Genomic DNA, 25,863 nt, shown 5'->3' on the forward strand with positions numbered 1-25,863 from the left:
TGCTCTGAGAAAGGGGAAGGTTTCACACACTGGTACCTCTAGGACCATAGCTGGGTCCAGAACATTTACAGAAGATGAATGGGCCATAGACAGTGATGTCAAAGAGTCCAAGGAAGGCCATAATTCATGGCTGAGAAGCAACACTTATCTTTGAGTTTCTATGGACTGGTCTTGCTGCTGTTGTTGGATAACTAGCTGTGAAATTTGGCAATCCCGGACAGGAGAGTTGACACTTAAGCACCAGACCAGAAGACTGATGACAAGTCACAGATGAAGTGGTCATCTCTGTGGTTGGCTCTGTTCTTACTGTATTGTCTCATGTGGTGGCCAAATAATTCAATGATTTGTGGTTGATATGGAGTACCTTGGATGATGTAGAATTGGATGAGGTGCATGTGTAAAGGCAAATGTCCGATTGAGGGCCTTCAGATTATCTGCAGACTTTCTCCGCCTGGCCCACTGGTATAAAGTCTGCAGAAAGTCAGGAGAATCCGATGTGACAACACAGCGGGGGATCCTCTGCTGGATTAACAGCGAGAGGGGGGGGGGGTGTTGGCGACACCGGTGTCTGTGTGTTGTCAAGAAAATCATGTGATCTCCGCAGCAGAGTTAATATGTCACTTCCTGCCTTTGCCTGCTGCACCTGGCTGCTGCTGCTCTCGCCTGAATAATGCTGAAGATTTGTTGCTGTTGTGCAGAGAACCTCCCGCTGCATTGTACATGTTCTCCAAACTTTATCTGCAGGTCATGTCTGAAAACGGCTCTTAGAGGGAGCACTAAAACTTTGGTCAAAACAAACCTTTTGCGAGCCTTGATTTAGACGGTATGGTCCTCCCTGCCCTGTTCTCTATATGTCCAAAACATAGTCCAGACAGATACAACATATTGAAACGTGGGTTTCTGCTCTACATTCCTCTTCAGTTTGATGGTTCCAGCTTGAATGTCCTAATGAGTGTTAGCAAAGGTGTAACTTCTGTGCGTACTCAACTATTTAGTCTAAGTTAAACCTTAAACCTTTTCAATGAAGGATGTTTGAAGTAGCCCTAGTAGCAGACAGAAATAATCCATTGTGTAATAATTGTACTGCTTTTAAATAACATGCATTCTGTCTCTTAGGTTCTTGTGAATGACTTCTTCCTGGTTGCTTGCCTGGAGGACTTCATTGAGAATGCCCGTCTCTTCATCTTTGAGACCTTCTGCAGGATTCACCAGTGCATTAGCATCAGGTAAGTCACTTAACACAAACCAGACCAAAGTGAAGTGTAACATTTGTAAATCAGCAGTGAGTAGCAGTAGTCTCATTGGTCATGCTGCATGGGGATGATAAGGCAGCTTTTGAATCCTGACTGTAATGCGCAGCAAAAGTCTGGCAGACGTCCCTGAAGACTTACAGGAAGTCCTGTTTGCTATCTCTAGACGTTGTATGCATTCTGTCAGTAGGAAGTAAGACCATGGGCTTTGTGATCAGTGCAATTTAACTCATAGATAAGTGTTTATGGCCCGTCTGCACACAGCCATGCTGACCGCACACATCTCATGGATTACGCATTGTGAAGTTTAACTGCTCCCAGGTCTCCACAGGTTGCTCTGTGGAGATCTCTTAAGACCACCTGTCCGAGAACAATTCATGAACATTTTTCCGCCAGGAAGAGGCCAAGATAAGAGTCCAAGCTCCCAGCTACTCTAATGCACAAGAACATTTCAGCTCCTTTTCGTGAGGGTGGTGGAGGTCAGAGGGTTCTGTAGGTCTCTATTGACTCCTGTTTCAAATTTTAGTTTAGTTACATTATAATAAAATTGAAGGCCTTTGGATGCCTCCCCAAAACCAAGAAATATAGTCAATGCTAATTATAGTGAGCATTAGCTGAGAGGGGGGGAAAAAAGATTATAGTAATTGTCTGCAATTAAGAGAGATTACAGGATTTGGCTGCTTCTTCAAATCAGTTTTAGAGTGACAAATATAAAGGCAGAAGCATTCACCATTCTCAGCCTTTAATTCTTTTTGTAAAGGTAAATTTATGCTTGTTGCTCTATCTAATCTGGGATATCAGATAATGCATGTTATTTTGTTGTTTTACCTGTTCATCATTAATATATGGTACAAATTTCACACTGATTTCAGAAAGCTACATTCATACTATGCTGCCCCTCGGGCAAATTGTGAACACTGTAAATTTGAGGCACGGTCTGCATTTCAAATATGGTCCATGAACATATGATGTTCAGTGGAAAGAGGGAACGAATTACTTCTGTTGACACGAAAATGATTGCATTGACTGTTACATAGAGCCGTGGAGGTCTGTAGTCAAGGTTGAACCGTGGAACATGATCAGGCCCTGTCGAAATCTCCAGTTGCAGATTGTCTGGAATTGATTAGGAGTCCTGGTTCTTTTTGGCAGACTTACTGCAATTGGATCCATTTACTTGTTAAGTACCACAAAGGTTAGTGGTAACACTGAAAGAGGAAGTTGAATGGTGATATTTCTACTTTTCACCTTCTTTCCGTGTCCCCAGCTCTGTTTGTGGAGGTTTCTGACACAGGAACACATATCAGGGGCAATTTCAGGGATTTCTGTGTTTATTTCTGGCTGTGTTATGACGATGGACAGATCATGTCTAGTCTTGACAGACACCCAAATTCCATGTCATTAGCACTCTGTCCAGAAGCCCTCTGTATCGAAGCGTGTACCCAGATGAATTTGATGGCTGTATTTAATGAGGACATTTTTACAGCTGTTGGCCATGATGGTTTCACAGATATTTAGCTCGCCGTGTGCCCACAGCTTTAGACACAAGAGTACACCAGAAGTTGGCGTAATTTAGTTATTTTGTGTAATAAAGGCTTATGTAAAATGTACTGGAAGTGAAAATGCGATTCAGCCTGCATTGCACTCTTAATTGCGCGTACACACACACACACACACACACACACACACACACACACACACACACACACACACACACACACACACACACACACACTTGACTTTTCAGTGTCCTGAGTGGGTTTCTAATCTAGCTTTTTCTCCCCTGTTTGATTTACAGGATTTATTACCTTAGTTCTTTCTTGAATGTTTCAGTGACGAGACCCTGCTTTGACCTCAAATGCACACTTGTCCTTTGACATCTTGAGTAAATGCTTGAGACGTGATCATTTGGGCATTTTCTTCTCCCCTCATCACTAGATTGTATTTGTACACAACAGCTCACTGGTAGTTGGAAGGGGTGTCTTGTGTATTTGGATGTAACACTGAGGATCTTTCCACCTCACAATTGAGTCATTAAAAAGACCACACGATCATTTCGGTTTCCCCGAAAAATCAATTTTACCCCAAGCTGAAAGTGAGGTTGCTCCAAATGGCTCAGAGTCTCCCAAACGCTATCATATGTTAGTGTTTAACAAAGGATTCATTTTAGGCAAGCCATGTTAAGAAGGGGGCTACTTTTGAGAAGGATCCCCCTTCCTCCTTCCTCCTTTAAGAGCGTTAGACCCCAATCCCTGACCCCTCTCTTCTAGTGTGAGGTTGGTATTGAGACCCACAGGATTCCCCTAGCCTGAAGTCGAAAGCTCAGGAGCCAGAATGAATAAAGGGTCGAAATGAAAGTGATCCCTTCTCCCCCAAGGAAGGGGATCATGGTTGTGTAAAATAAAACCAGTCATGGAGGCTGTCTGCTCGGCTGAAGGGCCAAAGGATGTCAATAGTGTAGGTTGTTTGAGTCCGACCTATTCCCCCTGTCCTTCTTTTCTCTCCCTCTTTCTCCTCTTTTCTTGCCTGCAGTCAGAGGTTTAGTAGGGGTAGCTGCTGTAGACCTCTCTCAAAGACAATGGGATAAAGTAACCATGCTCTGATATACAAATGCCTTCCTGGGAGGAAAACATTGCCAGACTTTGTTGTATAAATTAGATTAGAGAACTTTGACTGGTGCGGTCCAGGGCCCTGGGCCTTTTGGGGTGCTCTCTGTTCCTGTGTTATGCTGCACAGATCACGTTTGGAGGGGTTAGGGGTTAGCTTAACTCCCCGTTGAGGAAACCAGATCATGTTTGTTTTGATCATCATATCTGACCTGGACTTGACTGACATGTGCCCCCACTTTAGTGAGTTGTCAAACAAAACACCCAGTTCCCCTGCCCAGCAATCACTTAATCACAAGGGTAAAATCAGAACGAAAAACTATTTTCATACGAATTTGCCGTAGATTACTTGATTGTTGGTTAAATAAGTGTAGGGCTTTTCTGAGTATGAAGGAGTGCAGCTCATAATGTCCCTTCAACTTTGTTCATATTTGATGCAGGGGTCTGGGTCGTGTTTGATTTCATTATTTTGGAAGCAGTTGTTTGTCCAAATAGCCAAACCATCAAGTGTTTTTCATCAGTCGATGTGAGGTGCAACTGCCAGCAATCTAAGTGTAATAATTGATTCTGATTTTAAACTGGACCTTCATGTAAGAAAAGTTGTCAGCTATGGAATATCACCAAAATCAAAGGAGTTCTGTCATTCACTGATCTGGAGAAGATTATTCACACATTTATCTCATCCCTGTACGTACGTCTCTCCCCAAATTCTCTTTGCTGCTTCTGCAACCCATCCAAAATTCTGCAGCTATACTTCTAACTGGTTCCAAAACATTTCACCACAATATTCCCATTTTAACCTGACGACATTGGCTACTTAGGTCTTTTAGAAATTATTTTTAAAATGCATTTTTTATAACTTTTAAGGCTCTGTCCAGTTTGGTACCTTAGAGCTTTTCTCCCCTGTGACGTAACGTGCTACTTGAGACCTCAGAAAACATCAGTCCCCAAGTCTCGACTAAAAAATGTGAATTTGATGTTAGAGCCCCCCAGTTCAAATCACTGTTTAAAAAACGTGGATAAGGCTGCTTTTAATTCTGGACTCTAATGCTTCATCAATTATTTGTTTATTTTTTCAGTTTTAATAATGTATTTTATCAGTAGTTTTCCTTGTTATATTTGCCCTCCTCAGTGCCACTTTCTCTTTTCCTCCTTGTCTATTGCTGCTTTGTTCACTTTTTGTGTTTGTGCAGCAATTTGTAACTGTTTTAAAATAGAGCTTAATAAATAACCGTTTATTGTCATTGGTAACAATGCACCACTTGCTTGTGCAACATTTAGGACTGCAAACTAAAATCCTCAGTGTTAAAAGTGACACTCTGTGATTGCTGACATGTGTTCTCCATCACAGGCCAAACTTGCGTCATTAGACAGCTGACGCTTTTCCAAACTTGTTAGGTTCCCAATAATGATCCATTGGAGCAATTTTGTTGTCATGCATAATTTTATCCAGGTTTTTGACGACCTGAAGTATAATCAGATGTCCACCTCAGCTAGTGTTACTAGTTTTTTGATGGGAGTGACAGGTTGGTCAGTCTCTCGTTACCGTTTTCCCTCGTCTTTGCTGCAGCGATCAACATGAATCCACTCTAAACTGCTGTTTTTCTAACTCGTTATCCACCTCCTCCATCACCTCACTGTGGTGAAAGTGTTGAGAGAGATGCACTGTCACTTGGAGACTAAACCCTATGTTGCTCATTATGCTGAGGTAATGCTCTTTATTTGTTGTTTATGGTTTTAATGCCCAAACCAGACACTGACATCATTTCACTTCCCCTCTTTATGTGGTTTTGCCACCATTTGACCACGTGCTAGTCTTATTTTTTCAGTTCTAGCCTTGAGGTAAGACAGACATTATCACAAATCCCAAGTAAGATTACTTTTCACCAAAAGAATGTCTTGAATAAGTCAAGAGCGACGGGTGAAATCCGTAATGTTGGTGGGATCTGTTTACAGAGCCGTTGCGTGAGAGGTGGTGTGGTCCCTGCAGATTCAAGCTTACTCACAAAGTGTGATTAATGGACCAGGAAGTCATAATTAGTCGAGCAAATTTTTTTATAGGTCTTATAACCCCTTTTACTTTGTGTATACAAACATAGGCCATACACAATGACAAATTTGTATCTATAGTATTTGTGTTAGGTTTTTCAGGGCTGGCAGTGGCTGGTGTCTTGCTTTTGAGGTAGGGTTGCTGTAGTAATTGTCAGCAGTGCACAGAGGGGTTGGGGATATTTATTGGGGCCCTTATATGAAATGTGGTAGGCGTGGAGGGTGGTGGGGGTCAGACAGGAGGGAGGGGGCAGGAAATGTGGGGGGGGTATAGATGGGGGGATATCGAGGGGGTCGAGTTATTTTGAAAGCCACAAGGGAAGCCAGCTGCACTGGGTAAAGCTTTGGATCAAAGAATGCCAGCCACCCGCATACATCCCCTCCCTACGCTGTGACACATCCATGTCTCGCTGTATCAAAGAGCAGCCCAGTTGCCAACCTGGCTTTTATTTTGAGGGACAGTTGCTGGTTGGACCAGTGTGTCATGACAAACTTGAGTGGCCAGGCCGTGTCCTGGACATAGGAACAAAAAATGTGACCACAGAAGCCCACAACATGGGGCAGAGCTCTCACTTCTAATTGAGTTATTCATAGTAGTCTGTAAATCAAGCTCTCATTAGCAGAGGACCATTAGAAGTGTTATGGAGTGTGCTTCATATTACACACCTTTTGCCTGAAGGGCAACATGTTTGCCATTTATTAACACTGTCAAATGAAAATGGTGACTAGTCCTTTGGCTGCTAATGTTCAACATCCATCATAATGTGGTGTTAACTTGGTGCTATTACATATTTTACATAGACTGTTTATCGCTTCCAGACTGCAGCCCAGTTTAAGTAAAGTCCTGGTTTGCAACAGCCTAATCTTTTCCAGGACTCAACAACTGTACAGAATGTGTATGATTGGACACAATATAAATAAAAACAATTAACCAAATGTTTTGTTTCAGACGACATTCTCCACTAATATAATTTTTTTTATTCAGATTAAGCAGCTCTGTGGGGCTGTACTTCAGCAAAGCAGTGCTTTGAGCCAAATGTTAATACCAGTGTGCTGAAACGCTCATTGTTTGCTTGGTATAATGGATTGTTTAGCCAGTTAACATGCTAATATTTGCTTATTAGCACTAAACACTAAAGCTGCTTTCAGACATGCATTGAACTCTGGATAATCCACTGTATGTGAGAACCCAACTGTCTGAGTCAGTTGCTGGCGGCATTCTCCAGAGTTTTTCCTGACTGCCCTCTAATAAAAACTCTGTAGAATGTCTGAGTGAGCCCACGTGAGAATACAGCAGGAGATTATCAGGAGGATTCTGATAGTGTGTGGGCGCCTTGATGACGTTTTTAACAGGCGACAGGTGAAAAAGAGGTGTCATACAGGCAGAAGACGAGATTCGAGAGCTTTTGGCGATAAGAGCTGATGCTGGTGTCAATGGGCTGTTAACAAATACATGTGGTCTCTGAAGCAGAATTGTTATATTTCATCCTGCCTGGTAGTGTCAGTGGTAAACTGCAGAGTTGACAAACCAACATTGCCATCCATAAATTAAGACCATGTTAGTTTTCATGCATTGACAAACACCATACATTTTTACTTCCATGGCACCAGGGAGCTCATGACCATTGGATGCATCATTGGCCACTCCAATTAATTTTCAGGAGAATCTGAGCTCACCACTGTGACAGACCCCACTACCCTGTCTGTTGCCTTGTACCCAGACCCAGGTTCAAGCCCCATGTTTCTTGTTTCCTCAACAGCATGCTGGCAGACAAACTGAACATGACGCCTGAGGAAGCTGAGAGATGGATTGTGAACCTTATCCGCAACGCCAGGCTGGATGCCAAGATCGACTCCAAACTGGTGAGACCTTCTGTCTTCTTCCTCAATCAATTGGCTCAGTGCAGAACTAATGAATCAAAGCTTTTTAAACAGACCTTTGCAACTTGGTGGTGGTCGTGATTGTCGCCTTCCAGAAGCTCCTACTGTGCATCTTGTGCAGGATAAAGAAGAATTATGCGTGTCCTGATTTTTGTAAAGACTGTCGCAACCACAATATCTCACCCTTGCTAGGACCCCTTTGTGAGGCTCCATGTTGAACCTACATGTTTTGGCATACACATCACGACAGTTCTCTGTAATCAGCAAATCATAGCCCAGTCCCTCAGAATGACATGGAATTATGTGGATGTGCCCACAGTAGATGTGACTGGGACCATATGCAAAGTTTGTAGGATGGTGTCTGCGAGACCAAACTTAATTGGCTTTTTGGTGTTAATGTTAACCACTGTCCATATTTCCAGGGTCACGTTGTCATGGGGAACAACGCCATATCTCCATACCAGCAGGTGATTGAGAAGACCAAGAGCCTCTCATTCCGTAGCCAAATGTTGGCCATGAACATTGAGAAAAAGCAGGCCCACAACAGCAGGAACGAGGTGAGTCAATACACGTACTGTACATACAAAATGCACATAAGGCGCCGCTCCCAGCTGAAGCTAGTCATCCCTCCCTTGCCGATCAGATTGCGAGAAGGTCAACGTGAACCCGGGGCAGTTCAAAGCATCTGAAATGATCAGCTCAGAAGAACAAGGCTAAAGAATGTTGATGAACAACCATCAACAAAAGCTCTCTTTACACACGAAATAAGCCAGTAAGAGCAAGTTTAACAGAGCTGAGGCTTTCATCCCTCCATTGCTCTTCAAAGGCCTAATGACAAGGTAGATTCCAAACAACCATAAAACGAGGGCCTGAGCTCAGTGACTCAGCTCAGCAACTTAAATAAGATGGACCCTCACACTGGCTTTCGGTGAACATTACTCAAAGCCTGGAGTTCCCTGCACTTAGGACCTGTTGCAGATGTCTGGTTCAGGGTCCAGTCATCCCATTTAAGTGTGTTTTTGATGTTGACTCTGTGCGTTTTTAGTGGTATGTAGACGGCTCAAGTACTACAACTACACAGAATGTCATAATCGCACGCATACTGTGAACAGGAGCTGCGAGCGGTTGCTTCACACAACTCTGCAGTCGGTGAAGACATGCAGCGTCTGTCAGAGCAGATTGATGGGTTGGTTTGCTCGCCAAACACCTGACTGCACCAAGGCCACCGAGTTACAACAGCCATGTTAAATATTCACTTTTTAACTGTGCAGCTCTTTAGTGGCTGTGTTTTGATGTGCTCAATTACCCTCCTGCCTATTGTTTGAATATCTGCAGGAGTGCTGCCATAACCTTGTCCTGTAAAAAGAAAAAAAAAAAAACCCTGCCCCCCTCATTAAGGAGTTTTTGTAATTAGACAAAAAGAGGCTGCAAACAACTCGCAGAGCACCGCTACATCCTGCTGTCCTCAAGGCTACAAATCACTTACATATAGAGAACATTAACTGCCATCTGGGCCGGCTGCTTAGGGTCCCTGTCAGCTCTCACAGCCACCCAGCGCTCACCAACAGAACACACACATTACACACTCCCGACAAGGAAAACATCAGTGCTTAACTGCTTGCACATGTATGTTACTTTTTCCCATTTCCCACAATCAACAACAAAAAGTTTTGATTTGTTTCCGTGATCCACAAATGGTCTAACTTAACTTTCTCTCCATGCTCTTCTTCCAGACCCCAAATTGGGCAGGTCAGGAATCTGGATTTTAGCGGCGCAACGGAGACGGATCCATCCTGCTCTTTGTTTTTACTACTTTTCTTTTTCCACACTTGTCTCTCAAGGAGCACAGTACTGTTTTGCACTTGGTACAAGTCATCAGCAGTTCAATAAAAGTGACCAACAAAACCATTTTCACCCATGATTGCCTTATTTCTGGACATTACAAATGGCAGTTGAGGTTTGCGTGGTCAGACTTTTTTGTATCAGTAATACTTGATGAAGTTTTAATGTGCGCAAGTGAGTCACTGAGTGGGACAGTTAAGACTGCTGTGTGTGATGCGGCTCATGTGTGTGCTGTAATGATGAATGGCTGTTTAGTCTGTTGGTTTTATGGTGTTTTAGTGGTTCGCTTCACCGTGGCAGGCCGAGTCTCGCTGAGTGGGGACGTCAGCCGAAGGGGGCAAGCAGAGGTGATGTAGAGTTACCAGTGGTCACACTCTCTGCCAGTCATCCTGCCCATCTGAGGACATGAGGGAGCCATAAAGAACCATTAGCCAGACGGACACAATCTTTTTAATGTCCCACCCCACCCCCGCTTTCCTCTGCCTTCAACCTTCTCATAACTCAGTCCTGTGACTCGCCCTCCCTCCCTCCCTCCTCCATCGCAGTTGCTCACAAACAGGCCTTCATTTACTGCTACCTTCATGTAATTCAACCGTTTTTAAGGGGTTTTATGTCAGAACTACACCTGCCTTATTAGACTAAATCAGAAGTGCAAAGGGTGTCTCATCACTTGAATGTGAGCTTGACTCTACAAACATTCTGCTTAACCGAAGCATGAAGAAGCGAGACAGACTGATGATAGACATTTTCCTTCTCTTAAAGTTACCATATTTTGGCCATTTACAGGTTCATAATTTTAATTTGGTCGTCTAGGTTTACATGGCGCAATGATCGTCTGAAACGCTCCATTTTAGCTCTTGGCCCGCCTCCTAAAAAGCCCAGTCTGCGCTGATTGGTCAGCTGGCACACTGTTGTGGTGACTGGTCAACCACTTAGAGATAAACGCTTTATGGAAAACAAGCCAGGAGCACAAGCGAGGCGTTCAGGCTCCTCAGGAGCAGTGATTTAGGTGGGACGGACAGAGTTTGGCCTCTAACCCAGCAAAAAAACTTTTTACAAAATGTCTTCATTGAACAAATGAAAAGGGAATAACCCCAAAAAAAGGGAAACATAGGTACTTTAATTTCTTCCATTATATGATTAATCCTGTACCGTGAAGTTAAAATAAGAAAATATGCCTTTTTTTTTGTATTTTCAGTGAATCTTTAAATAAGTATAGTTTTAGCCAACCCACAAGATATCAAGACAATGTGACCAGAGTAAAGAGCTGTAGAGCCACTTCTCGGTACGGTTAAACATGCAGAAGAATTTACATTAGTATTCAGGATGCATACACTCTGAACCTTCAGCACGACTATAGGACACGTGTCTGAGTGTTTGAGCTCATTACCTCCACTAAAGAGGTTATGTTTCCACCCCTGTCCTTTTGTTTGTAGGTTGATTTGTTTGTTTGCAAGCAACATTACACAAAAACAACACAACAGATTGTCACAAAACCTGGTGAAAGAATGCGTTATGGGTCAGGGAAAACCCATTAACTTCTACTGGGGACCTTGATCAGGGGACACATCCAGGATTTTTTTCCCACATGAACTTTACAAGATAGGGCATATTTCCACATTTCCACTATTTTCCCAGACATTAATTAATGGATCTCGATGAAATAAATCAGGCACATATAGGGAACTGAGATCCATGAGTGTGTGTGTGTGTGTCATTTAGTACAGCTTGATTGAATTTAAGGAGACTTGGGGCTTGGTGGAGGTATGAGCCCTTGAGTTTCATCCTGGTTTAGGGTGTTATTTGAAATAAGAAAAATTATAAAGTCTAACCTTTGAGGCTCCTGAAAAGCTGCTCTCAGAAGTTAGTTTTCTTGAACATTAGATTTAGGCAATATAAAGAAAAAAACGCGTCCAGTGGTAATACTTGGAGTTGAACAGTCAAACACAATCAGAACACTGCACCTGTTGAAGCCAGATACTGGTAAATCCTGATTTGTATTTTGTATCAGAAATACAAATAACCTCTTACCTGAAAATACATATCACATGACCATTCACATACACTGGGCATGTGCAAGCCGGTGAAAACGGAGAGCAGGTGGCTTAGTTGCAAAAACTACCAAAAAGCAAGGAACTGCAATTTTTGAAAAGTAAGCTGAAGGATTTCTTTTCCTGGACTGACGATGACGTGGAACTGTTACTGAAAGGAAGTGTTAGCAATGCTATGCAACCTCCGCCGATAGACCAGTCGCAACTGATACAACCCGGAGAGGATATCGTATACATCAATGTATCCGTAAGTGTTTCTGGAGTATGGGCCGACAAGAACTCTGGAGTAGTGTGGACGCAGACATAACCGTAGTCGATGTGATTTACACATGCTACATGAACACATTAGTGGGCATATAGCTGAAGTCCAAATGAGCCCCACCCCATCAAAACAGAGAGAAGAGCACAGACACAAAGAAATAGGAAAATCTCTCGTGCTACAACCAGAACTGTTTTGGGAGTACATTCTGTGTTAATCCTCAGACCCTGATTTATTATAGAAGCTGGTTTGAGAAACAATTCTTTCACAGCCTGTTAAAAGAGCATATAGGCTACTTTTAATTTCACCAGCTCACATCTTCACATGTCACGTTACAGCAATTTTCGGAATTATTTTGACACACTTTGAAAACCTGGAATCCATTCCTCTGAGTCCAATGTTTTCAAGTTGCATATTAAGACTTGGAGAGTTGAAACTTTAATATTTTCATATTCAAAGACATATGGACTGAAACATGTAACAAAGAATTGCCCTTGAATGTGTAAAGTGTTCTCGCTTTCGATCATGTTGCACAATCTTCCCCAACAGTTGGATTTATACCTACTTCTCATGGAGCTGTATACATTTCCCATTTCTTTCCCGGCTCAAGCTCCGGAGCTGCTCCCAACTGCACTTTGAGATGAGGGTTTTGTCAACTAGACTTATGGTGACTATAAAATTGTGTTTGTACATGTGGCCCGTGACGTTTTCCGCTTTGTTTGTGAATGTCGTGTTAGGTTAATTCCCTGCCTCTTTTCCATTTGGAGCCACAAACACGGAAAGTTTGCTAAGTATAACCTGAACTTTCTGGAGTTTGCTTCGCTCTCATCCTGTCCTTGACATTTTGGAGATTCTGACTCTTAAATGACCAGTCTGGCCTGGATCTTTGTTTTTCTGTTGTGTTTTTTCCCCCCTCATAGTCAAGTGTGACAGCAGCCCAGGCTGAAGACCATCCGGTCTGGAGCTCTGATGTACTCAGTGTATAGCAGCTCCCCTCATTGCTGTTATGGCACTGAGGGCTCCAGGCCAGACCATCCGAATGCTGACGTCACCTCCGAACCCCACCGACACCACCACCCCACCTCCCCTCCTCCTCTTTTCTGTGCACTGCAACGGTGAGGAGAAAGGGGAGGGAGAAAATAAAGTGATTGGTTTACCGGGCCCCCTTCTCCATGACACATCGTGAACATAAAAGTGCCTGAGGCCTAAATTATCACGTTCACCTTAACCGTGCACTTTTCAGATGTTGTTTTAGAGAGGAATCCAAACCAGCGGCACTGCCTGCGGCTAACAGCCCTCCTGACCACAATCCCTGTCACTGCTCTCATGGACAAATAAATAAACAAAGGCAGGACAAAGGTCACTATAAGTTTTGGCAAGGAAACAACCATGATTCCTCCTTTTTTTTTTTTTTTCTTTGTAACTACATTAGTTTCCCCCCACATATGTATTTTAAAATCAGTTCCAGTGATGAAATGGAAACTTTGGTTGTGTGTGTGTTTTATTGGACGTGTGTGTTTTACTGTCTTGAGGGTAGAAATCTCCTTTTCACTGGTTTCTTTGGTATTTAAAGTTTAAAACCAGCGTCTAAATGAACTTTAGCCGTTCTAACATGGGAGGTCTGAGTGATCTGAGGGCAGCCAGGCTTAAGGTAAAAATAGTTGGATTTTATTTTACAAAGGAAACAGTTAAACTCTTAGAATAATGCACATTATACATATATTTTTCTTTGCTTTGCTTTTATAAAGGACTGTATTTGTCCAGACCTCGCACTGCTGTGTAATTTTACTGACATACACTAAAGAGCTCTCGCATGAAAATAATTTGCTGAAATAAATAAAAGATTAAGTGCCACACCTAGTGGCTGAATGGGGTAGAGCATTCACAGCGTGTCTCGTATCTGGGTGTGGAGCAGCGGCTGAAGGTGACTAAGCGATGTGACCTCCTGTGTTGTGGATTTACCTGCACATGAACTCATACAACTTATTTTTCTGGAACCGGCTGTCACCAACACCCCTGACACTTCTCATTCCTTCTGATTTTTTCAAAGAAATATTATCTGGGTGATCATTCTCTGCGCTGCTCTGCAGAGTTGACGCGCCGCCAGCGTTTGAATGTCACAGAAGAGGTGGATGGCTGCCAGCCTGCGCCTCATTTGTTTGCCCAACGGGTTAGTGGCAGTTTGTGACCGAAGGGAGGATCTCCTGCCTGGGCATGACCGCCTCACACGTCCCCGCTGGTGAGGTCGCACGGGTCAGTGTGAAAGACCCGGTGCCCGGAGGAGAAGAAAGAAAAAGAAACTGAAATAATTAAGTGAGTTATTCATGTTCCACAATTACAGCCTCTCCAACGATTATTATTGATTTCAAAGCAGGAGGAGAGGAGGGAGGGGGGGGGATCAAAGAGGCGTGACGGGATGGTTGACTTGCGGGCCCACCTCATTACGCACATTATGCAGATAATTGCTTTTTTGGCGAACCTCTAATTATTCAATAGGGCTATCGTCAGTGGAATATAACCGAGCCTAGATAGTGACTCGATTGACTGTGCAGCAATCTGCTTAGTTTGCTTCTGGTTTATAATGGAGGGAGGTCTCTGAACTTTGATTTGAAACTCCTAATACATCACAGCATCCATTAGAAAGACGCAGAGTAGGCTCATTACGCAAGGGAGGGTCCTTTTGGACCTGCATTGGAATATTAAAGGAATATTCTGGATGTTGAAGTAACACAACCAGAGAGAAGCTGCAATCACTTAGGAAACATCAACTTTACTTTCCTTGAAGAGTTTTTTCCCCCCAGCTTTTCCCGCTCACTAGGACCCAGAGGCAACCTCGCACCGGTGTGGGTGAGTCCACGGGGGTGGGGGAGAGAGAGAGGGGGAGACTAATACGCGAAATGTCATCTTCAACATCTTAAATAAGGAGGAAAAACACAAAACCGGAGATGTCCACACGTGACGGCGGCACGGCGCTATATGAGGAAAAAGGCAGCAAGCATCAGGACCAGTCGGGAGTCGGTCGCCGCGCAACCTCAGCAGCGCGCAGCACGCAGGGTCGCTCACTCAGCGCCGGCGCTTTTCCGCTTTAAAAAGAAAAGCAAACACATGTGAGTTTTTGTTTCCGCCGTTTCACGCGCCACACGGGACGAACCCTGAGTGAGGAAACGCAGGTATAAACGGAATCTAAAGCGGTTTTTTTTTTTTTTTGCAGAGAGGAGGAAAGGAAATCCCCCCCTCCGCTGCAGCTACCACCTTTTTTTCCTCCTCCTCGACCTCTTGAGCTCTCGTGGGGGACACAAGTTTCTCACACAAAAAGGGATGCTGCATGTTCCCGAGCCACACTTGCACTCAGAGGGGACCTAAAGTGGACCGGAGCGGGATTACACACTTCATCTGATGCAAGGTATATAGGCTGCTACAGCAACACGTTATCTCTCACGGAGCGGTTTTTGGCGACAATTACGCACGGCTCTTTTCTTTTGGAGGGGGGCGTTTGAGCAGTGCGCATTGCCTTTGCTTGTGTGATTGTTCCAACACATTAACACACGAGATCCTTTTTTTGTCTTCTTCCTCTAACCCCGCTGTCACCTTTACGCATTAGTATTTCGGAAGGTGTTGATTTCGTTACGCTGTTATCACAGTAACCTCCTTTGTCATTCTCCCCGCAGCGCAGCAACACAGACACGTTTGAGTGACTGGAGGAAATCAGCCGCGCTCCGTAAAATGGTCCCAATCGGCGACGTGATACCATGTCGCATCTCGTCTGATGTTTGACACACTTGTGGAGAGAACTTAAGAGACTGGGGGAGGACGTTGCAAAAGTCACAGAGAATCCATCCCGAGCCTCGCAGGCACCTTTTTGCTGGAGTCCGGGACAAACTGATCGCCGTCCAGATGCAGTTTCGACTCTTCTCCTTTGCCCTGATCGTATTGAACTGTATGGAGTACAGCAACTGTCAGGCGCCGTCGCAACGCTGGAGGAGAAACAAAAGAGGTAACGCAGGTCTCACGGCAGCATCCCGGCACTGACTTTCACACATGGGTACAGAGTTTGTTTGGGTCACGGGAGGCAACGGCACGGTCCTAAACAGTGTTGCCCGTCTCCGTGCGTGTATGTATACATCCTCCGTATTCTCACAGCGTAGAGCGCGCGTAAAAAGTCAGAGAAAATTGCATCACAAATTGATAAGTGTCAATGTTTCGGTTTGGGAATCGCACAGGTGAGAGCATGCCGACACTGCCTGCTATTTGGGATCATTCCAGAAAAGTTTACGCTGAGATGAAATTTGTAATCTAAGCTGCAATTTCATTTTCCAACATCTGGTGTAATTTATTGACCTCTGGAAGGAATATTTTCCACAGTATGTAACGAGTTCGAAGCCGGTAGCTAGTGCGTAAAATGTGCGTAAAGATCGGCCAAGCGCTTCGCTACTTCCAAAATTAATATTAAAAGAGTGGATTGTCTGATCGTATTTAAAACACGCTGTCAGACGCGCTGCTAACGCCACTTCCCGATGCAGGAAAGGCGCGCACACTGTTATTTACACGTGAAACTGCTATAAAAAAAAACTGTCTATAGAGAGCGGCGGCTTATAGAGGGGAGGGGGTGGTATTGTGGGAGGTTTTTAATGAATAGACACGGAATCCCATGCCCCCTGACTTATATGAATTGCACATCTCCACTCCAGCCCCTTAAGCTGGTTTTAATTGATCTCATAACCACTTTGAACAGTTGGTAGGAAACCCGCATAACAATCGCTCAGCGGAGGCGCAAGGGCTTGGGGAGGAGATCAGCCCCTTTGTAAATACTACCCCATACTCTGAATGAATGAGGAGACAGTGGGATTAGGAAAAGTGGCCCCCGCCGAGCCCTCCTCGGACCTGTGACATAACACATTTCGCTATACGTTCCTCGGGGTGACCATGCAGAGGAGAGAGCGTGGAGCGGACCTTTACGCAGCGCCAACGCTCCGGACAGTGGGAAGTACAGAGTAAAAACTCATTTCAAGTCAGGGGAGAGACGAGGGGGGTCTTGTAAATTTTAAGGCAATCACAGATTTAATCATATGCGCTGCGTGCCAAGGGGGGAACCTCCACACTCTGCAAGCCCTCCACTGCCCATCTGCAAATAATCAGGCGATCACTGCGGGGCACTGGCACACACACGTTTCTCAGCTCCTCCGTGTGTTTCTCTCCTCGTGCGCCGTCCGATCTTAAGACAGCGTGTGTGCGTGTGTGTGTGTGTGTGTGTGGGAGATGGAATGCAGTTCTCTTGGTATGATCAGTCTTTTATTGGAGGGTATTTTTGGATGGTCAAGCAGCAAATCACTGTCTTTTCATTTTGTCTTCAGGGGCCGGTTTATCTATATAGTGTGTGCATGTCTGTGTGTGAGAACGGCAGAGAGGGAGAGAGAGAGAGAGAGAGAGAGCAGGAGGAGGAGGAGGAGGAGGGGGCAACCAGTGGGGCTGAGATCAAGAGGTTAACTTACACATTTGACCTCAAGATCAGCTTTAGGCTGAGCACTATAAACTACACATTGTGACCGCCAGAGCTCTCAGAGCGGATGTTACACTTGTCAAACTAATCCAATGCAAATATGTACAGGTTTTTGCCTTACAGTAATGCTGAAAGTGTAAGTGTGTGTGTGTGTGTGTGTGTGTGTGTGTGTGTTTTAGTGTGTTTGGGGGGGAACTGCACTTTGGGCCAAAAGTGCCATTCTAGCAAGCAGTGGCAGCCGGCCAAGTTTTCGGTATTTGCTTCCTTCCTTTATTTATCACGGTTATATTGAAAGAAGCATGTGTAAGAGATCATTGTCCAATAGGTCCAGCAATGCTTGGATATTTTTCTAGCCCTCAAGGTTCCTGTGACAGCTTTATATACAGCCTGTCTGGCATGCACGGGGAGCTATCCGAACCGTTCAGGAGTGTTGAGACCCAGACACGTTCGAAACTCAATTTGGCCACACTCTGCTCCCCAGGCGTCACTATTTTATGCTTAACAAAACACATCCTGCATAATTTAACAAATGTGTTTTTTTTACATGCACGAAAAAAAAGTTTCGCTGTTGATATACTGTGCGTACGCAGCCACATGACAGAGTGAGGTGCGAGGGATGGAGCTGCCATTATAATTAAGTGGATGTCGAGGAGAGAAACAGCCATTGCGTATGACTGGAGCTCGCTGAAATGCACGAGCACAGTCGAGATTGGGATCTTTGTGTGGTTTCTGGGCTGATCTTGTCTTGCTCACACACTGCCTGGCATGACCCGGCCTCCTGTTTGGCTGCGGTAATTGTACGTACGTATTTTATTCATGTGAAACAGATGAGAAAACATATTAAATTTACACCTCCTTACCCCCTATCCTGCCCACTAGAAACAGGGAAACGATGCCAATGAGCCCTGCTATGATATCATAGCTAGACACAAGGGTATTACATTTCATTTTTATTCTCTGGCTAATGATGCCACCTGCTGACTACATAAAATCAGGCTGGAGTAGCAGCGCTGCCTGAAGGAACAGAGACACACAGCGGGGCCCTAAGACGTTTAAACAGCTAATGAATAGGTAGTAGCTGTCGAGACTGGTGAAAAGTTGCCATGTGATACTGTTAACCCTTCCACATCTACCCAGAAATCCCAAAATGTGAAGCAGTCTGCAGAATGCCTTACATCATATACAACCGTGTAACGTGTTACTCAGCTCCGTGCTCAGGACAAACGTGATCCGTTGAAAGCGGTGCAGGGTGCAGGGTGCAGGGTGCAGGGTGGAGGGAGCGAGGTCAGAAATGCATGATATTTTGTTCTGCTGGTGACAGTGACGTTTGATGCCATACATAGAAAGTTTAGTCATCATTTGTGCCTGAGTGTGCCCGTCTTTCAACAAAGAATCATGTGGCATGTGTGTGAATTGACTCTGTGGTTTCAGTTTGTCGATAATGTGGCTGTCATTTTTTAAGTGAAATGCAGTTTTTGGCTGCATAAATTAAAATAGATGATAGCATCTTTGGACACAGATAGGTGACTTTAAACACAGCGACCTCTCTTCCTAAGTCCTGTAACTCAGGCCTCTGTGCTGAAAGCTCCTACAAAGTCCCAGGTTTGTGGGTGTAAGTGTTAATGTTGGAACCCAGCACTTCAGTGCAATATAATATGTTGATTAAGTGCCTGACGGGGAGGAGAGGGAGCGCTCCAAGAGGCTGCGTTTCAAACCGGCCCTGCCACTCTTGCCTTTGGAAAAATTGAAGAAAGCTCTTAAGATGGCACGACTGCTAACAAGGGTCTCTCATTACTCTAATCCAGGTGATGTTACCCCCTACACCCCTGACCTTTTCTTATTCCACTAAACTCCAAACAGTTTATTTTATGCACTGCTCCAGAATCTTAACCTTACAGAAATGCAGTCCTCTCCTCTCCTCTCATGTCCTCTCATGTCCTCTCCTCCTCTCATGTCCTCTCCTCTCCTCTCATGTCCTCTCCTCTCCTCTCATGTCCTCTCCTCCTCTCCGCAACCTCGGAGGTATGGTGCTAGTTGGCTGAGGAGGGGTGGGGGCTTTTTCCGGGATGAGGACGGCATATTTAAGCAGATCAGCTGGAAACGGCTGAATGTGAACAGCATCACCTGAGAGGGATTACAGCGAGCCGAGTCTTGACCTGAGCCCATAGCTCTGGCGTCAAGGAACAGAGCTTTGTCTTTTCTCTCCCAGGCCCCATCAGCCAAGCCTCGATAAGCGTAAATCTGTGTGTGCGTGTCTGTGTGTGTGTGTGTGTGTGTGTGTGTGTGTGAGAGAGAGAGAGAGAGAGAGAGAGAGAGAGAGAAGAGGAGTAAAGCGAGCTACAATAACACCCTACAGGTGCATGTTCCTGATGCTCTAATCAAGACATCATGTCAAGAACAACGCATGCACCCCCTCCAACTTCACCCACCCCAACTCCTCAGCCAATCACATCCAGGGTCCGTCCCCGGGATTATCATGGTCATTACGCACAATGATTCACTTATGTGCTGTATTGATAAATCACATTAGTCTGACCCAGCCTTCAAACTCCGTCGAAAGACTAGCTCCTTGTTTGACCTACTAACCCATGCATGTCGATCCTGGCCCGTAGCGCAGCTCCTGCCCCGAGTCACAGCGGTATCAGATGAAGCCGGTGAAAGGCTCCTCAGTGCGCTCATGCCATGCTACACTGCCGAAAACCCCAGCAGAGGAAAAAACATGCAGTGGCATGAACTTTCTAACGGGGAGAAAGACACAGGGAGAGATTCTTTCGAGGAACCACGTGACAGTGGGGGGGGCGATCCGTTTCACTTTTTCTTTGTTTTCCCTTCAGTTATAAAAAGAATCAGTCTTTTAATTACCTTAAAAGTAATAAATGAAACCTTTTAGAATTTTAGTAGATAAATGATCCTTTATCTCACTTTTCTGCAGTAGGTTTGTGAATGGAGCGAGGCGGGGAGGTGGGAGACGGGATTCAGACTCATCTGTCAACTCTTTGGGTGTTTCACATGGATGAGAAAGCTTGTTCTGTAACACTTCTGCACACCTCCATCCATCACATCAATGTGCACAGATCTGCTCTCTCCTTTTCCGCTTTCTTCCAAGCACAAATGCACAAGGGGATCTTCTCTTCCACCCTCAATCACTGTCATCAGAGGTTCCCAAATGCTGGCGAAGCCAAACGCCAAACACATGTTTCTATTTCGGGCTACATTTTTTACCACACTGTAAATGCTCTGTTTTTTTTCGGAAATGTGAAAATTTTTATAAAATCTTGAAACATGCTCCAGATTTCCAAATTCCTCGCGGTGATTGGAAACTCACCAGGAGCAGACAAAAAGGACAGTGTCCCTGCAGAGCGGCCGAGGGTGGTTTTGTAACCCTCACCTATGCCTGTTTCCCTCAGTTGCACACTCCCCTGCAGCAATTACACCTTAATACGTTTCCTTATAAAGCTACTAAATATGACCAGCCAATTTGGTCCGATGCTCTCAAGTTTATTGGGCCGTAAAAAGTCTAATGTGGGAATCATTTCTAAGTGCCACACATAAAACAACAACACAAAAGGAGGTTTTTTTTGAAAAAATGACTCATGCAAGGGCTTCATAGGTAGGAGAGCTGCCCAGAGCCGGAGATGGAGCCCCTCAGGCGTGTACACTGAAACGCACTTCCAGACGTACCTCTCACATTACTAATACACACCTCTCAAAGAATCCAGTGAAGAGCTGTTTAGAGGTTATAACATAGACACAATAGGCATTCATTGTGTTTTTTTTTTTACGCCAGCGTACATGATCATGGGGATTGTTAAAAATGACCAATTTCCCTTTTGTTGTTTACAAAATAAAACAACTAAAATCACCCTTCACCTAAAAATAGGCTCAGTTACACGAGGTGAATTCTAAACAACTGTTTGCTGCCTTTCATTGGCTTTGCTGCACAGAGTTAAACGAGTAGATCGATTCCACTCTCACAGCATCCTGCAGCCGTAAGTTAAGCTTGGCACAAAGACTGGAAACAGCTAAATTGGCTCCGTCTGAAGGTAAAAAAAAGTCACATACCTGCACCTCTAAAGCTCACTAATTTACACATTATATCTACTTTGTTTAATCTGTACAAAACAACGCAGTGTAAACATGAGAATTTATTGTTTTGCTGTTCCTTGGCTCGGAGCACTTGACAGGCAACCAGCAGAGGCAAAGCAAAGTTTCTGCTGCCGGCCAAGAAATAACTCATAACCCTCCATAACTCAGCAAATTGTTGTTTTTACTCCTCGGCATTTGTACGGATCATACGAGGAATAATGTGTTAATTCATGAGCTTTAGAGGTGCTGAAAGGCAGATTTTGTTTCCTACACACAGAAAGAGACTAGCTCCCTCTCTTGTTTCCATCCTTTCTGCTAAACTAAGCTGATTGGCTACTGGCTCCAGCTACGTATTTACTGCACAGATGTGAGAGTCTTATCGTCTCACAGCATTAACAGAATTTCCCCAAAATGTCAAACAACTTCATGGCGTGCAACTTGTTAACTTTGGAAAAGCCTATCTGACATGGTGTGAATTTGATTTCCCACCTTCCCCAAATGTGTTGGAGAGCTGGAAGGATTTAGTGGATCCAAGAGCCCTCGGAAGGAATCTTAATGTCTAATGTTTCTAGAAAAGGCGACGCTCTGTATCTGCTCTTGTTTGCCTTGTCAGTGTGTTTCTCCCTGTGCGTGCCTACCAGTACCTACTTTGCATCGATCTGCAAGGCCTGGAAATCTGAAACTCAAGGAGGCCTCCTGAGAAAATACACCGACGTGTGCAGAAACAAACACACAGACACACACACACGCTGACGCTAGTTTGGTGCTTAAGGGTACATGCATCAGTGCCTGTTTGAACGGCTGCTGCTCGACTAAGGCAGGGAGGAGCGGGGCTCGGACCTCTCACCCCAGTGCCCACCCCTTAACATTCGAAACATGGACCCCCTCTCCCTGCTTTATGGGACCTCTAACTACGCTTACACGCCACATCAAAATGAAGCTCAGCATGCAATGCCTTTGGTATGGAGAGGAAGTGAGCTGGTCAGACGCAATAAAGCGTCTCGCTGTGGAGCGAGACACAGAGATGTAAAGTTAAAGGTGCTGCAACCCCTATTGTCTCATGATCTGTGTCCATCTGTGGAACTACAGCGGATAGTCCTGAGTAACTGAATACATCAAAAAAAACAAGGAGCACCTGAGTTGATAGCCAATTTGATCATGATGTTTTAAGAAAAGTAAACCAGGCACAGATTAAACAACATGCAAATATGTGGCAGGATGTTTTGGCCCCGCCCTTGATGTATCCGAGCCAGGGACTGTATGCTGCCAGTGTTATGGCTTTGTTATGGTTTTGGCTGAGGTTGGGATTAATGTGGGTAATTGGGCACCCTCAGACTAAACGAAGACCTGCCTGTGGAATTGGGCTTGAACTAGTTGGGACAAGAGCTTTGAATGCTGCAGCGGGTCATGCTTACACGAGATCTCTTTTGTTGTATTGGGCATGGAGCAGTGTTGAGGCCTGGCTTGTGCTTCTATCTCCTGTAGCTCTCAGGCCTTGCGGTGTGACGAAGGGAAAGGCCTCATGGCTGCCCGCGGAGTGCAGAAGCTCCCGGTGTGTTTTTAATCAGGAGCCAGGCTGGGAGTCATTACTGGGCCTGGATGCTGAGCTCATTGTCTCCCTGACACCCGCTGTAGGAAGACACACAGTGAGGGGTGGGGGTGGTGACATAGCGTGCATGTCAGAGACGTAAAGAGGTCTCAGAGGGTCATCCCCTGTAGATTTATGTGGACAGAAAAGAAGGAGCAAAGAGGAGGACAGTGATGAGAGGAAGGGATCCACAGGGTAGAGGAGCAACGTGCATCAGATCGTTATCAGATCATGACGAGAAAATGTTTGATCAGTCCCATGACGGAAGCGACAGTGCGTGATACTTTGGCTCGAAGCAGGATAATGTACTTATCCCGCCAGAGTTTTTAAAATTCACACCGTAATGATTATCACTCATTTTGATGAACTTCTAAGATAAACCGAACTTTTTTTGAACATTGCCCAGAATCCTACATTATTCCTTTCTGTCTTTCTTTACTGTTTCTGCCTTGACTCTCCTGATAGATTCATCTTAGCGGAGAAAATGAGTTGACCTCTGGTCGGCCTCAAATTCCCTCTGAGTCTCCCAGGTAACACTGCTTTGGTTTATACATGTAATAATAAATCTGCATTATTACCTCCACCCAGGAGGTTATGTTTTTGTTCTGTGTGTCTGTCTGTCTGTTAGTGGGCAGGATTATGCAAAGCTACTGGAAGGATTACTTCAAAACTTGGGGGAAGGATGGGATATGGGTCAGAAAGCAACCTCTAGAATTTTGTTGTGGATCCAAATAAAAGGGCAGTCTTTTGTTTCACTTTCTCTGCAGCGTTTTTCTCATTGAGTTCAGTCAATTATTGGCGGTAGCTGAGGTTATCATACACACGCACGCCGCTGTCGAGTGGAATAAACTCCAAGTGACAGGTACAAAGACTGAAGAAAGAGCAAATGTAAAAAGAAAAAGAAAGAGTAAAGTGAAATACAAGTTCTCACGTAAGAGAGAGAACTGCATTGTGTGCGTATTGTGGGTATGGGAATAACCGCAGCTGAAACTACAAGAACTGACTGTCTGCATGGACAGCAACAACTTTATGTATGATAGCACAAGCCACGGAAAATAGTGCTTCAAATCACGCTGTACGCAGCTATACAATTCAGCTATTGAGCAAAACACCAGGTTAGAGATCTCTTATGGCATTATGTGTAAAAAATGAAATTATGAAACTGTGGCAGGACAATTTAGAATAGGGCGAGCTGTCACTGTGTGGACATAGCGACATGGGGCATTTGCCCTCCTAGCAATGGGAGCTGTGTGGGAGCACCCTAAAAAGCTGTAAAGACGACACACTGACACTTGCTAGCAACCAGTTGCTTATTTACACACCCAGCATGTACAGAGCAACGCTAGCCTTCCTGTGGAGTCAACAAATGTAAGTTCGTTATTTATTCTCTTTTTAGCTTGAGTGTTGTCTCCATCTACTCCTGAGGGAAACATGTGGCACTTTAGCTGCTAATGCTCGATGATGTTCACTTTTCTTTTCTCTTTCTTTACAATGGCAGTAAAGATTCCAACCAAAGCAGTGAGCCGAAAGACTGTGAAATGCTCCGTAGAGCTGAGAGGTGATTCTCTGTCGGCTCATTTAATATGTGTGACAACTCTCACAGCACATGCTGTACTCAATTGATCCATTATAAATACAAAAGTATGGATTTCTGCTGCTCCACGGTCAGGATTGATGCTGTTCGTCGCTGCAAATTCCCCCAAAGAAGCTGGGATTTTCTTTCACAGTGCGAGTGTAGCCAGACTGAATGGCGGCCCTGCTGACGCCTCTCACAATCAGCCTTTTGTGGGTGGATCCAACATCTTGTCAATCCAATTACAGCTTACAGTTTGCTTCCATGGCTGTTGTAGTTGGGTTTCATAAGTGAACTAGCCTGCAGACATTGTGACAAATTAAAGGAAAGACATGAATAAATGAGTCGGGGGAAAAACAAACGCAGAAGCAGTGGGGGTCACTGAACAGTGACTCAAGACACTTCATGTTCCTTTAATGCGTCACCCACTCGTGTAGGTTGGCGAAGGGTCTTTGTCTTTGCAGAGTTTTATTCCAGCAGTAAAACTTTAGTTCCTGTGATAGACTCATGCTGACCTGTCCAGCGTGGACACATTGGCTGGGATTGGCTCCAGCCACCCCCGCGACTCTCAAAGGAAACACGGTATAGCTAATAAATGAATAGATGGAAATTTTAGGCTGCAATTTAAAAGCATTTACAAGAAATACTATGAAATAATCGTGGGTGTAATTGGTCACCGTGAAACCGTTTTCACTCCTCCCAGGTCACAGTTCACTGAATTGAACCTTTGCCACCTGTCAGTCCTGCACATTGGCTTATGCTTCTCATCACCTGCCACCGAATGCATATGAGCCGTAATTTGCTCCCCGAAGCCAAGACGTTTCTCCACGGCTGAGCCCGACCTCCACTAAAGTGGGCCCAGCCCTGTTCAGTGGAAATATGAAGCATGAGTGACCCAGCTGTCGTGTGGTTGTGGTCTTTTGTTGTTGTTGTTTGCCTTGTTGTTGTCTGTGTTGTCTTAAGCCCATGTATGATTTTTTTGTGCTTTGCTGTATGCTACACAAGTTCAGGACACAGAAACACACACATAGACAGAGAGAGAGAGACAGTAATGTCTAATTGTGGGACAAAATTTATAAAGATGTGTTATGATTTTAACGCAGCACATTTTTTTACGCTGAGCTTTGTCAACGAGCACATCAATTGTGGTGACTGCTTTTGACTTTTCTTTGCCCATTAGGGTT

At 44.6% G+C, this 25,863-nt stretch overlaps 2 protein-coding genes across 3 annotated transcripts in view; both read left to right on the forward strand.

Annotated features, from left to right (window-relative positions):
• Positions 1 to 9,691, forward strand: part of eif3ea (eukaryotic translation initiation factor 3, subunit E, a) — a 31,456-nt gene extending 21,765 nt beyond the window's left edge. Inside the window, exons 10-13 of the mRNA XM_035163791.1 lie at positions 1,117 to 1,226; positions 7,663 to 7,765; positions 8,206 to 8,340; positions 9,517 to 9,691. Of these exons, the coding sequence (XP_035019682.1) occupies positions 1,117 to 1,226; positions 7,663 to 7,765; positions 8,206 to 8,340; positions 9,517 to 9,552 (384 nt within the window). The 3' untranslated portion in view covers positions 9,553 to 9,691. The remainder of the gene's footprint in view (positions 1 to 1,116; positions 1,227 to 7,662; positions 7,766 to 8,205; positions 8,341 to 9,516) is intronic.
• Positions 9,692 to 14,650: 4,959 nt separating this feature from the next.
• rspo2 (R-spondin 2) overlaps positions 14,651 to 25,863 on the forward strand; it is a 58,020-nt gene continuing 46,807 nt past the window's right edge. The window contains exons 1-3 of one of the 2 annotated variants that reach the window (XM_035162907.2): positions 14,651 to 15,042; positions 15,147 to 15,338; positions 15,604 to 15,929. In XM_035162907.2, the coding sequence (XP_035018798.1) occupies positions 15,830 to 15,929 (100 nt within the window). In that variant the 5' untranslated portion in view covers positions 14,651 to 15,042; positions 15,147 to 15,338; positions 15,604 to 15,829. Of the gene's footprint in view, positions 15,339 to 15,603; positions 15,930 to 25,863 lie in introns of both variants that reach the window. The other variant, XM_035162906.2, reaches the window with a different exon arrangement.

The sequence above is a fragment of the Hippoglossus stenolepis genome, chromosome 8 (genome assembly GCF_022539355.2).
Source record: "Hippoglossus stenolepis isolate QCI-W04-F060 chromosome 8, HSTE1.2, whole genome shotgun sequence".
Lineage (NCBI taxonomy): Eukaryota > Metazoa > Chordata > Actinopteri > Pleuronectiformes > Pleuronectidae > Hippoglossus > Hippoglossus stenolepis.